This window comes from Leucoraja erinacea, chromosome 1 (assembly GCF_028641065.1).
Source record: "Leucoraja erinacea ecotype New England chromosome 1, Leri_hhj_1, whole genome shotgun sequence".
Classification (NCBI taxonomy): Eukaryota; Metazoa; Chordata; class Chondrichthyes; order Rajiformes; family Rajidae; genus Leucoraja; species Leucoraja erinaceus.
This window is the reverse complement of record NC_073377.1, coordinates 115345472-115359657: the sequence shown is the minus strand read 5'-3', so window position 1 is coordinate 115359657 and position 14186 is coordinate 115345472. Positions and strand designations below refer to the sequence as shown.

General features: G+C 45.0%; 1 protein-coding gene across 2 annotated transcripts in view; it reads right to left on the bottom strand.

Annotated features, from left to right (window-relative positions):
* Positions 1–14186, bottom strand: part of LOC129700896 (probable E3 ubiquitin-protein ligase HERC3) — a 275970-nt gene that overhangs the window by 6790 nt on the left and 254994 nt on the right. For both annotated transcript variants that reach the window (XM_055641695.1, XM_055641704.1), the window contains exons 16-23: positions 11390–11455; positions 9628–9717; positions 8379–8483; positions 5438–5575; positions 3212–3378; positions 2906–2972; positions 1474–1553; positions 276–459 (exon numbers count right to left, since the gene is read on the bottom strand). In XM_055641695.1, the coding sequence (XP_055497670.1) occupies positions 276–459; positions 1474–1553; positions 2906–2972; positions 3212–3378; positions 5438–5575; positions 8379–8483; positions 9628–9717; positions 11390–11455 (897 nt within the window). The remainder of the gene's footprint in view (positions 1–275; positions 460–1473; positions 1554–2905; positions 2973–3211; positions 3379–5437; positions 5576–8378; positions 8484–9627; positions 9718–11389; positions 11456–14186) is intronic.

Here is a 14186-nt window from a genome sequence, read left to right as displayed (position 1 = left end):
CGTAATCCCTCATCGTAACTCCTCATAAAATAAAGATCAAACTTCAAAATGGTAAGTTCTTGTTTAATCTTACTATTCTTGATTATTACAGGTATCAGAGGTTATAGGAAGAAGGCAAGAGAATGAGGTTAGAAGGGAAAGATAGATTAGCCATGATTAAATGGCGGAGTAGACTATTAGGCCAAATGGCCTAATTCTACCCCTGTTTCTTATGAACATACAAGGACAGGATCTGTTACAAGCATTGAATGGTAAATGTGGAATGCGAAGCATACCTGTTTCAGAAGTTCCCACTCGTAATTGGTGTTTCCATGGATAATGGCCATCAGTTCTTCTGGGTGGAATAAATCCACAATGGGTAGTGGGAAACCTCTCCTGAAACCATCAAAAAAGGCTTTGAATTGGTTCTCCACAGCAGTGTTCAACTTGTAATCCACATAGGCTTCCACAAACTGTTTCCTATTTTAAAAATAAAATAGATTATCTTTAAAGTGAATAACTTGGGTATATTTGATGATGTGTGTTAAATGTCAGACATGTTATGGAAGCTCACATTCAAGTATTGAACCCCTTTGTTGGACTGCCATGGAAGAGTGGAACAAAATAAGGGAGGGATGATGGTCCAATGCGAATAGTGGAGGGGGATGATAGGGGACCCAGTCATAGAATTATGTGGAGAAAAAATGTGGAATGGGTGTGGGGAGGGGGAAGGGTTGGTGGCAGAAGAAAATAGGTAATAAGCAGTTGGAAAAAATGGTTTGTGACAAAGGACTTGGGGAGATCAGAAAGATAGGCAGCAAGTTAACTGAAATGGATGAATTCAATGTACATGCTAATGGGGATTGTAAGCTATTCAGGTGGAATAGGAGGTGATGTTCCTCCAGTTTGTATTTGGCCTCACCTTGGAAATGGAGGTAGTCAAGGACGTCGATGTGGGAACAGGAGGAAGAATCAAGTGCCTTGCAACCAAAAGCTCCCAGCACCCATGGGGACAGAGTAGGTGCTAGGCAAAACGATAATTTTGTTCCATTCTGCCTTCCTTATCAGATTCCATGATCTGTAGCTCATTGTTGTGTCCACATCCCCTTCCAGCCTCTTTTGCTGTCGATTGCCAGTTATTTGCCCCACTCGTCCCTGCCACCTTTTTTTATACTGCCACAACCCCTCCAGTCTCTAGGTCCAGATGAAGTGTCTGGGCCCAAAACATTAACTGTCCAATTTCCCTCCAAAGATACTGCCTGATCCATTCGCAGTTTTGTTTGGAATGGCAGAGTTTGCTTGCCAGATAAAGGTGGGGAGGTGAACTTTACCATAGAGGTGCACTGTTCCAACATTGGCCTTAATCGGGGAGTTGTGAGGTGCCCACCCACCCTATTTTAGAGCTTGGGGTTGGGTGTGTGAGAGTTGACTACCCTAGTTCTCCATCAGTTCTGCTTGTGACCTGAATAGTTTCCTTTAATGAAGAACATTTACCTGTTATGCTTTTGGACAAGTGTGTTGGCACCATCAGCAATGAGTTCAACTATCGCTCCTTCCTCAGTGTCTTTGATTACCTGCAAAATCATTCCAGCGTTACATCATTTTGTCCAGGTTTATTTATCCATAGCACTTAACACAATTCAAAAGCTTCACACTTCATCAAGCTCATCTTTTCATAGTTATACATTCGTAGAGCATGGAAACGGGCCCTTCAACCCAACTCATCCGTGCCCACCAAGATGCCTGTCCAAGATGTCCCATTTGCCCATATTTGGCCCAAATCCCTCTGAACTCCTCCTATCCATGTACCTGTCCAAGTGTATTTTAAATGCTGTTGTCGTACCTGCCTCAACTCTGGCAGCTTATTCCATTTACCCACCACCCACTGAGTTAAAAAAAAAAATCCTATATCTATGCCCCCCCCCCCAAGGTCTTTTGTAACAAATTTACTTTGAATCTGTTCAATGATGGACCCCTTAATTTCTCTTCCTGAATAAGTTTGCCTCTGGGAATCAGAAATGGTAGGTTTGTTATTTTAATCTTATCATGGGCCCTTCCTGGGCAAGAATTTAGGTCAGGAACGCTACAGTCCAAGTTACAGCTCACTTCTGTGAAGTATTGCAATTTAACAGGACTTCAGTAGAGGAGAGGTACAGAGAAAAGATTGAAGGAAAATTATTCTTCACGAAAGTTCTAAGTAGGCTAAGACCACTAAGAAGAAGCAACAGTAATCACCTCCTTCCTTACCAACAATATTGAAGACTCCTAAGGCTCAAATAACCAGAGGTACTCTGGGAAGTCAGTCCTGCTGGTGGGACAGGAATGGACCCCAGGATTAAGATGAATGAATCTGGCGCATCTCTTGAGGAATGATTCTGTGAATATGACCATGTCAGGCTGTTGCTTTACCAGTCAGAGGGACAACTTTCCCAAACTAGTCGCCAGACCTCAGTCATTTATGAAGAGGACGTTTTCACATCTAAAATCAGTGCCAGGACTAATGATTGGTGGTCTATTTGGTTTCATTGAGATGAAGAGTTTCAATCCAAAATGTTAAGCGTCCATTTCCCTCAACAAATGCTTCTTGACCCACTGGGTTCCTCCAGTAGGAGTTTCTTGTACTTCATTCTATGCTGGCCAATTTCCATCAGTCTAAAGAAGGGTTTCGGCCCGAAATGTTGCCTATTTCCTTCGCTACATAGATGCTGCTGCACCCGCTGAGTTTCTCCAGCATTTTTGTGTACCTTCAGTGTCAATCATACTGCTGAGTGTCTGGAGTCACAAACAGGACTAACTGGATAAAAATGTCAGATTTACTACCCATAGTACCTTCTGGGTTTCAGTACAGTCTTTCCATTATACTTCAATTTGTTAATAGTTTGAAATTAACATGTTTGTTGGTGATATAAAATTGGGGTAAACCTACTGTAAAATTTTGGCCCAATTCTTCTTCAATGTCATCATACTCATAATCAAGGACATATTGGAGTGATCTGTAATTCAGAACAAAAATACAAACATTGAAAGCTAGTCACTGTGTTACTGGTTTTAATGCAAGACATGTACAAGATTATGGAAGCATCTTATGTAAACTGATCATCTCTCATTGATCAGAAATTGATTGTTATAATTGTCTGTAATCTTCACATTTTAAATTCCCATTTTTATGGACAATTCACTAATATTCTCTGTAGAATCATGGATGGGATGAATAGATTTAGAGTTTACTCACGCTCCATGTGTTGGTGAGAATTCCTTCAGATCTTCCAGTGTTGGTTGAACATGGAGCAACTTTTTGTACAAAGCCAAAGGGAAGTGGAAGTTGGCAATATGACCATTGAATAGGGCAATTCCACAGAGAGTTCCCACCAGGTGAAATACATCATCTGATCCGGATTCCTATGAATATTAAAACAATACAAAACTATAATAATCGTGTTGGGTCTAACACCACAACAGTTATGTGATTGGGTAGATAATCTTAGCACTAATTCATAAACTGATCTAAATTAAATTCCACCATAATGCCTCAGAAATGTAAATTTTTATTTAAATAAATCTAAATTCAGATTTTTCTACATTGTTGGCATTTCATTCCTCTTGAGGAATTTAAACAGAGAACAATAACAGTATAGTTCCAGCAGATTGCTATTTTTAAAATTGCACGTATTGCAGATTTAAAATTTTAATTTTCAGTCACAGGAAGTGGATAAAACTGGTAAAGATTAGACTTATTGTCTATCCCCAGCTGCAATGATTCTAAGAGATGAAGCTGATGGTAAACGGGCTTGCTCAACTATCAAGTATCCTCTATTAAAGTAGTGAGGAGTACTTTAATAGAGGATACATGATTTTGTAGAAAATTGAGCTGGGTAACGAGGCTGATGTATGAACAGGAAGTGGCTGGTGGATTGTATATGAGATGATGCACTCCCTTGTCCATATATTTGCTTCTAATACACAGCCTCATGGTTTTCAATATCATTCTGAAGGCTGCCACCATTTTGAGCAGTCTCCCGGACTAAGAGATTCCCAATAATCAATAGGGACGATGCATTTCTTAGGCATGTACTTTCCTCTTCCATGGTAATTAAATCCCATGACAGCTCAAAATAGAGCAGTTGTTCAGGAATGCCCAATGTAACCCTCTCCTGGAAGGCATTATGGTGCAGAAAGAAACAATTTGGGTAGAGATGACATGTCTGGTATTGGTAACTACAAAGTGGCCTTCCTGCTGTCAACGACCAGGAAATGTATTGCCAGGGTTCTCAACTGTCTCTTCATATAGTTAACTTCCTCAAGCCAAGGAGGGTGTTTTAAACAGTGTGGTTCTACTCATCCAGAGGCACAGAGGACATGATCGTCACCCTGTAACAACTACATGATAAATGCAGGGAGTAGCACTCTATGTAAGCTGCTTTAACCTCACTAAAGGCTTTCACTCCATTGATCGAGAGACTGAAACACCCTTTTCAAATTTAGCAGCACAAACAAATTCAAGTCCATCTTGCTCATTTTCAGCTACTGCATGTTGATCCTGATATTATCCAGTGGGTCGATGTCAGAACTATTCTCAACAATAGGTGTTAAACATGGCTATATCATTTCCCCACCACTTTTCTAAAATTAAAAAAAATGGTGCACTGTTGCACCTCACCTCCAAAAAACTTATTGTACCTAAGCTTCAAAACTAATATGAAGTTGTTCAACTTCGAGCAACAATATTCCAGACCAAGGATTACTCAACTCACATTAGTCAAGCTACATTTATAGATGACGCTTATGTCTGCACATGTTCAGCAGCCAAGTTCCAAACCATTACTGATGCTTTTACGGAAGTGTCGTCCACTTTGCCTTACACTTAACCTCCTCATGGCATCAAATTTGGCAAGCTAATCACATACTGACTCGAAACTAAATAGCTTGGTCAACAACAAGAAACATGCTTGGAACAGAACTTTTAAAGCTTTTTTAAAATGCTAATAACTGCATGGCATGAGGGGATTGGTGCCCATTTTTTGATTTTATCTCTCATCCACAAAAAAAATCACTTATCTGGACATTCAACATTTATGTAAGAAAAGTGAAAATGGCATTGAGATTTTTGATATTTCCGGATTGGTCAATATAATACTAGCATAGTGGCGCAGCGCTAGAGTTGCTGCCTTACAGCGCCAGAGACCTGGGTTCCATCCTGACTATGGGTTCTGTCTGTACAGAATTTGTACTTTCTTCCTGTGACAGCGTGGGTTTTCTCTGGGTGTTCCGGTTCCCTTCCATGTTCCAAAAACATGCAGGTCTGTAGGTTAATTTGCTTCTGTAAATTGCCCCTAGTGTATTGGATGCAAAAGTGGGATAACATGGAACTAGTGTGGACAGATAGATCGATGGTCAGCGTGGACTTGGTGGGCCGAATAGCCCGGTTCCATGCCGTATCTCTAAGACTAAAACTTCTTACCCTGCTGGGGAACCACAAGAAGCCAGATTCAGAATAGTGCTCAAAAATACTTGTATCATCCTGAAGGTCCTTGCTTAAAAGAGTGAAGAATTCTTGTGTCACCCCATGACCATAACATGATTCATTGTTAAATGTAACCTGAAATAAAAGAATCAAGAATGAAGCATTAACATTTTGAATCTTAACACTCTCCTCATTCATATTATTAATTTTATATATATTTAAAACTCAACATAAATTCTCACATGTCCTCACTTTATTGCTCGTGACTTTGGCAAGTAGGAGTCAGGAGAAACCTAATTTTTAGTATATTAGATGCAAGAGGGTAGTTAAAGAAAGAGTGGGACCCCTCAAAGACCATGGGGGTAATCTAAGGGATATGAGTGAGGTATAAAATGAATACTTCTCAACAGTATTTAATGTTGAAGAATCTAGAGGCTGAGGTGTGGAGAGAGGGGGTGCTGATATTATGGATTCTGTCCATCTCAGGAGGGAGAAGTCTTGGAAATGCTGGTGCACCTTAGGGTGGATGAATTCTTAGCAACTATTCCAGGCTGTGCAGCAGAATACTTCCAGAGATGCCACAGCCGAGGTGCCCAACCGGAAGGTTCGTAGGTCGGCAGGACCTTTCCCAAAGGCTCAGTGGTCGACAGGACAGGGAACATGCTTGAAAGCTCGTCTGGGCCCGCACGAAGGTTTGTCAGTCGGTGGGACCCACCCGAAGGCTCATCAGTCAGTGGGACTGGTAACCCATCCAAAGGCTCGTAGGACTCTGGGATCGGGAACCCAATCGATGGCTCACCTGACAGCGTAACCAGGAGGGAGATGGAGACATTAGGCGCTAGAAGTGGGCTGGTAGGAGGGTGAACCAGTAATGCCTCTAACACCTTCAAGGTTGGCTGCAGGAGGCACCCCGGGATACAGATGGCCGGATGAGGATTTGCGGGAACTGCTCCAGTACACCGAGAGCGTGGGACGACCGGACATTGCATAATGGCGTAAAACATGGCGACGCCTGCATGTGAAATATATGCAAAAGGTACTTCACTTTGCAGTGGCATATGTGACAAATAAAGCACTATTGAACTATTGAGGATGCTAAGGGAAGCAAGGAAGGAGATTGAGAAGATTCTTATATCTTTGTTAGTGACGGGTGGGTTACCGGAAGACTGGAGGATAGCTAATATCCTTTTATTCAAGGAGTCTGGATAAACCTGAAAACTCCAGGCTGGTGAGCCCTACATCAAGGATAGGGAAGTTGTTGGAGAAGATTCTGAGACTAAGGAGGAAACTAATTAGTAGGCGTCATCATGGTTTTATACAAGGAATGTAATTCTCACATAACAGATTGAGTTATCTGAGGAGATAAATGAGAAAAGTGATAGCTGTTGACTACATGAAGTAAACCTTTTGACAAGGGCCTACTTGTTCGGCTGGTCCTGAAGGTTAAACAGAAGGGTCCCGAGGCATGTCAGAAAACTGGATCCAAACTTGGTTTTGTCATAAAAGGCAGAGGTTAGTTCATGATGGATATTTTTTTCCCGACTACACATCTGTAACAATATGCAATTCTATTTTAATGTGCTTGTGTCAACTTGACACACTGTAGGAAAAAATTGATTAAGCTAGAGAGTGTGCAGAAAAGATCCACAAGCATGTGGCCTGGATTGGACGGTTTGTGGAATGACAAGAGACTGGATAAACGGGGTCTGTTTTCCCTAAACCGAAGGAGACCGACAGGTAACACGATAGATTAATAAAATAATGAGATTTTATAATTTTAGAATTATAAAATGATAGGATAGGAAAAATCTATTTCTCTTGGTAGAGGTGTCTAAAACTAGAGGGTGTAGGTTTGTGAGAAGGAGGAGGTTTAACGGAAATCTGAGGGGTACATTTTCATTGGTCTGGAATGAGCTGCCAGGGGAGGTGGTGGAGGCAGGAACAATAACAACATTTAGGAGGCATCTAGACAGGTACAGGTGCACAACCTTTTATCCGAAAGCCTTGGGACCAGACACTTGTCGGATTTCGGACATTTTCGGATTTCCGAATGGAAGATTTTTAGCGTAGATTAGGTAGGTAGCGCGGGCGGCTTGAAAAGTCTGGAGCGGCTGCCTCCTCCCCGGAGACCGGGGAATCATTGTAAATCATTGCATAAATGTTAGTCAGTTAGTTTGGAGGGATTTTATGGGGTGGTGGTGGGGTGTGAAGGGGGAAACTTTAATTCTTAGTCCCCTACCTGGTCGGCGACTCCCAACATCGCGGAGCTGGGGCTGCGGGCGTCCGGCCGGGGCGGCGGTGGATTTGGAGCGCCTCGCAGCCAGGGGTAGAGTTGCCAGGGTCGGAGCTACAACCGGCGCCGCCCGCGGCCGGACGCCCGCAGCCCCCAGCTGGGAGTTGGCGGCCACAGCGCTACGGAGCTTACTGCACGGCGACCCGGTAAGGCATTGACCGCTCCCCGCCTCTCCGACCAGGTAGGGGACTAAGAATTAAAGTTTACCCCTTCACCCCCCCCCTTCACCTAAAAGCCCTCCAAACTAACTGACTAACATTTAAGCAATGATTTACAGATGTTTAAGTGTCTCCCCGGTCTCCGGGGAGGAGGCAGCCGCGACAGTAGTACAGACCTGGGTTGACCGTGGGTCGTTTCGGGTCAAGTTTGGCGCCAAACGCGAGCTTTGGTGTGCAGACGACATCCTGGGGGAAAATGGCCGGTTTTCGGAGTTTTTCGGTTTCCGGAACACCGGATAAAAGGTTGTGCACCTGTACTTGAATGAGCAAAGCTTAGAGGTGCAGCAAGCAAGTGGAATTAATACAGGTAGGAATTATGGTCAGCATAGTCCTGGTGGGCAAAAAAGCCCTTTTCTATGCTGTAGAACTCAATGATGTTTCGATATTTGAAATATATCTGATGGGAAAACATGGGCTAGTTTCATACCAGAAGTGCTGTAAAGTCCGCAAGTCCATACTGAGTTCTGTACCATTGTATTATGTCTTGAAGAGCTGATGTTCTTGAAACAGTCACTTGAGGTTGAATAGCATTCTGAAGGAAATAAGTTCACTCATGACAAAAAGTTTGCAAATGCAGGCAGTAAATGAGAGACAAAGTAAATCAAGAAGACTACCATGCAGTTGTTAAAAACATTTTTGATGTGAGGGAAATACGTTATTTTCCACTGCAATGTTCTAATGGGACTAGTGGACGAGAGAGCAGCTCTCTATAAATCAGCTGGCGAAAGAGGCCTTCGTGAAAAATCCTGCACCACCTAAAATGGGAGCAATAGGCAGGAGTGTGATCAAGTGCTACTCAAGGCATGGGCGGCCTGGAGTCTGAACACATGTGCAGCGAGAAGCCAGACTGTGGCCAAGATAGGGGGGGACTTCAGTGTCGTCTGGACTGAGAGTTTAATTTAGCGATGCAACATAGAAACAGTCCCTTCGGCCCATCGAGTCCACATCGACCATCGATCCCATACACTAACACTATAATAACACTAACAGATGTCAGCTTGAGACCAGGAGCATGGCTTCCTGATGGGTCGCAGCCGTGATCATGCCAAAATATCAGGCCTGGTTTGCTGCCACGGAAACAAGAACAATCCTAGAGTGGTTGCAGCCGAGCCTCGCCCCTATGGATCAGCAATCAGAAAGGTAGTAGAAGGAGACAGTGACGGAAACTGGATAAAGAGCCCGGTGCGAGGGCCCGGAGGGTCTTGCCTTTCATGCCCTCAAGATCGGCTGCGGGAGGCGCCCCCCAAGGAACAAGGACTGAAGAGGTCCAGGCGTGGAGAGAGACATTGGATCGCGGGACGACCGAAAACGAGGTGATGGCTGCAACGGGCTTTGTGGCCAGCTGCAGCTGGGACTGTAGAATTATGCCAACATGGCACCTCTTGCATATGGACTCAGTGGGCTGTTCTGTTCATATTGTACTAACCGGAACAATTGTGCTTATGTACGGGGGTAGTTTTGCTGAATTGTATGCAAAATATGTATTTCACTGGTACATGTGACAATAAATGTACCATTGAAATGTACCCAGGATGGTTGGGGGAGGGCTGCAGGGAACAAGTGAGGAAGAATGGGAAGAGGTCAAAGAACCAGGGAGGTGAAAGGGATACTCAAAGTCAGAAATGTGGTGCAGGTATTGTGTTTGGTTGGGACGATCACTTGGAAGTTATACTTACGTTTTGCATTATTTGGGTTTCCAGCTTTAAATATGCAAGCTTTGTGTCGATATTAAAGATGCAGGGATAAGGAATTAATTGCCCTAAGATCTGCAAAAGGCAAAACACATATGTAGTATTAACCTGATCCTTCTACATTATTAAAAGTTGTGCACTTTATATATTTCAGGAAGGTAACAAATGGTCTCTATCAGATCTTTCTATCCTGAGCCTCCTCCATTGTCAGTGTGAGGCCCAGCACAAATTGGAACAACAGCACCTAATATTTCGCTGGGGTAGCTTACGCCCCAGTGGTATGAACATTGACTTATAACGGATGGTGTCCATTATGGCCGATTATCCACTACGACCGAGTAAAGTATTATTGTGTCATAAGTCAGAAGGAATAGGAGTAGAATTAGTCCACACGTCACATCAAATCTACTCTGCTATTCAATCATGGTTGATCTATCTCTCCCTCCAAACCCCATTCTCCTGCCTTCTCCACATAACCTCTGACACCTGTAATAATCAAGAATCTATCTCTGCTTTAAAAATATCCACTGACGGCCTCCACAGCCTTCTTTGGCAAAGAATTCCACCGATTCACCACCTTCTGACTAAAAAAAATTATCTTTGTCTCTTTCCTAAAAGAGCGCCCTTTCATTCTGAAATGAAATAAAGAACTGCAGATGATGGGTAAGTACACAAAACGACATATAGTGCTGGCGCAACTCAACCATGCTGGCAGCACCTCTGGAGAACATGGATAGTTGACGTTGGAACTCTTCTTCGGATTGATTCAGTCTGCTGAGTTACTCCGCCAATTTGTGTTGTTGCAATTAAAACTAGGCAGCGATGTTGCTGGTCTGTACCAGCAAGCCCTGCTTCACCAGCTATCACACGGTCCAGTTGAAGTGATGTTCTTGCAGCTCACGTTGTAGCCCCTGGCAAGACGGGCTTAGTCACCATGGGGCTCCCTGCTCTCTCACCAGGTGCCATATCTTCCTTCGCTTTGTCCACCCCCCACTCCACCGCCACCTCCTCCTCCTTCTCTACCGCCGTCGTCGGCATCAACAGCCACGTCAATCATACCATGCGTGGGTGAAGATGGGTTTGCTGGTGCACCGTGCGAGCCGGGGATGGCATTGGAAGTCGGGGTTATAAGCGGGGGGGGGGGGGGGGGGGGGTTTGTGAGTTGGGGGTGGTCCGTCCGCCTACTATAACCAAGATCTGTTTTCAAGAAGTCCAGTAAAATTCGGGTTTACTGTAGAGTGGACTCAATTAAATATATTTTGCAGATGCTGAAATTCTGAAATAAATCAAAAAATGCTGGAAACACTCAGCAGGTCAGGTATCCATGGAAAGAAAAACAGGTAACATTTAATCATTAATTTGTCGTTGATATGGATGGACTCTTTACTGATCAACTACGTTGCTTTTGAAGAACTGGTAATTCTCTCTTCTGCAGGAACAACTGAAAATCCACAAAATAAAGACAGAAGTTGCTAACATTTAGGTTAGTCTCTATCTTTCCTCATGTACCGAGCTTGTTTTCTTTCTCAATGGGTGGCACTCTTTCTTCTTCGGAAGGATTCCGACCCAAAAGATCATTTTCCATTCCCGCCACAGATGTTGCCTGACCTGCTGAGTTCCTGCAGCGCTCCATTTTGTCCCTAAATAGAGTGGCCAGTGTCACCAAATTACCTGTGCGAGCAAGATTTGTTGTCTCGTGTGGTATGATTAACATTTCAGAAGCAAACATGCAACAGAGATACTCTACCTTACGAAGTGCTGCAAGGTGCAACTTCGCCCATTGTAATGAGTATGATTGAAATCCGTACATCATCTGTGAAGTAAACACAAGGTCAGTATCAGGGATCCAAATGTTGAATCAATTCCAAAGATCTTAACTGCTTAGAGTTTTGAGATAAAACAGAGAAACAGGCCCTCCCCCCCCCCCCCCACTGAATCCATGCCGACTATCAATCACTCATTTACACTCGTTCTCATCCACTTCCTACACACGAAGCAACTTACAGAGACCAATTAACCTACAAAACTGTGCGTCATTGGGATGTGGGGGAACCGAAGCACCTGGAGGAAACCTATGCAGCTCACGGAGAACATGCAAACTCCACAGAATCAGCAACCGCACGCAGGATTGAACCTGGGTCATCGGCACTGTGAGACAGCAGCTCTATCATTTGCATCATTGTGCTGCCCACCACTGCCCACACAGATATTTCTTGCTTTTCTTATTTACACCCTGCAAAGTGATCTTCCTCAAATAATGTTTTGGAAGTCTGAAGAAGGGTCTGTTTCAGTCTGAAGACGGATCTTTACCCAAAAACATCGCCCATTCCTTCTCTCCAGAGATGCTGCCTGTTCTGCTGAGTTACTCCAGCATTTTGTATCTATCTTCCTTGAATAACATGGTTTGCCAATATCTTCCATCCAAGAACAGTGGTTACTAGACTAAGTGGGACCCGTTGGGTCCCAGCATCACACGAGAGGGCTGGTCACCAATGCAATATTCCACCTCTCCACCAATTCCAATATTGCACGCCCGGGGGGGGGGGGGGGGGGGGGGGGGGGGGGGGGGGGGGGGGGGGGGGGGGGGGGGGGGTTTCCAGAGGGTACTGGTTTCCAGAGGGTAGACATTGCAGACCAAATGGATTCTTGGGCTGGCAGCCAACTGTTGCAACGATTTTAAAAGCCAAGGCGAGGAAAACAATTGGGCTGCACCCACACCTGACAACCAAAATTCATTTTGTGAACACAAACTTGTTAAAAAGGCGAGGCAAACAATTTACAGCTGCAACGAGGGGACTCACTGTGGAGTACAATACAATACAATACAATTTATTTGTCACTTGAACCTCATAGAGGCTCAAGTGAAATGTTGTTTCTGCAGTCATACATACAAGAAAAAAAAGACCCAAGACACAACACAATTTACACAGACATCCATCACAGCGCATCTCCACCTCGCTGTGATGGAAGGCAAAAAAAAAGTATCTCTCCCCTGCACTTCCCTCTCCCCCCGATGTCAGAGTCAAAGCCGCCGGCGGGTGATAACAGTTGTCCCGCGGCCATTAACGCCGTGCTGGGTGATGCAAAGCCGCGCTCCGGGTCTTGTTGTTGGAGCCCCGGGCGGGCGCTGGCAAAGACCCGCAGCCGTTGAAGCCACGCCGGGCGATGATGTAAGGCCCCGCTCCAGGTCATCCTCGACCCCGCTACTCGGGCGGGAGAAGTCGCCATTGCGGAAGCCCCGAAAAGCGGTCTCCCAGCAGGGACCCGCGGGCTCCCGGTGTCACTGTCCACCAGACCTGCGGTAAGCCTCCGAATCTCCGAGGGTCGGGTCGCAGCAGCGCGCCACCACCGCTCCTCCCGCTCCGGACTCGGCCAGCTCCGTGATGGTGAGTAGCTCCGCAGCTCCGTGACTGGAGCCCCTGGACGTTCCTGCTGGAGGCCGCTCCAGGGTGCAGCCCCAACGACAACGGAGACCCGACAGGGAAAGGTCGGATTCTCCGTGCAGGGGAATTTTTTTTTTAAGTTTCCCCCCCCCCCCCCCCGCCTCCCACACACACACACACATACCCCATCAAAAAAATAAAAACTACATTAAAACAGGACAAAAAATAACAAAAAGACAGATGGACTGCAGAGGCCGCTGCGACGTGAGTCGCGCCGCCCACCGGATGGTAGAGGTGCATTCAGTGTTATTGGCAGCTCAGAGAGCCGTGACCCTCTCGCTTCCTTGGTCTGGCAGAGACGGAGTGAGGGACTACACTTCCAGGTTTTATAGTCGTCCCTCCCTCCTGCTGCCAGCGGGGGCAGCAGAGAGAATGGCAAATTAAAAAAAAACATTAATATCTCACTGATTTTTTTTTTATCGATGGGAAAAATCCTCCGATCCCGGAAGGCGGAGGGGGGCTCTGAGTGTGATGGCCAAAAATGACGGCTGTAGGTGGCGGCGTTCTCTCGGAAATCGCAGCACAGTGGGCCAAAAGCGGTCAAGATCAGACTTTTAGTAATATATAGATGTAGCACCTTTAGCACAGCAAAATGCCTCAGGCCATTTCACAGTAGTCAGACTTGCACTTCCCACGGAATAGTAGTTTACCTCTTGTTTGTATTTAACACAATTTAGGGTGACACAGTAGCACAGCTGGTAGAGCTGCCACCTCACATTGCCAACGATGAAGGTTTGATCCTGACCTTGGGTGCTGTCTGTGTAGAGTTTGCATGTGCTCCCCATTCCCTAGGGTTTCCTCCCACATCCCAAAGATGTGCGGGACTGCAGATTAATTGGCCTCCACAAAAAAATGCCTTCAACGTGCAGGGAGTGGGTGAGAAATTTGGACAGACAACAGCTGAAAGAAAGTCAACCACAATATATTGCTCGGGAATAAATGATACATTGATTGCAGGGTACAAGAATGGTGTTGTGCAAAAGCATAAGAAAAAAGATCAACATCCAAAAGAAGGGTTGAACTGTTGAAGGTGAGGTGTGTCAAGGGATGCGTGTTCATGATCATTTGCAGTCAAAGAGAAAAATAATATAATATGGACCA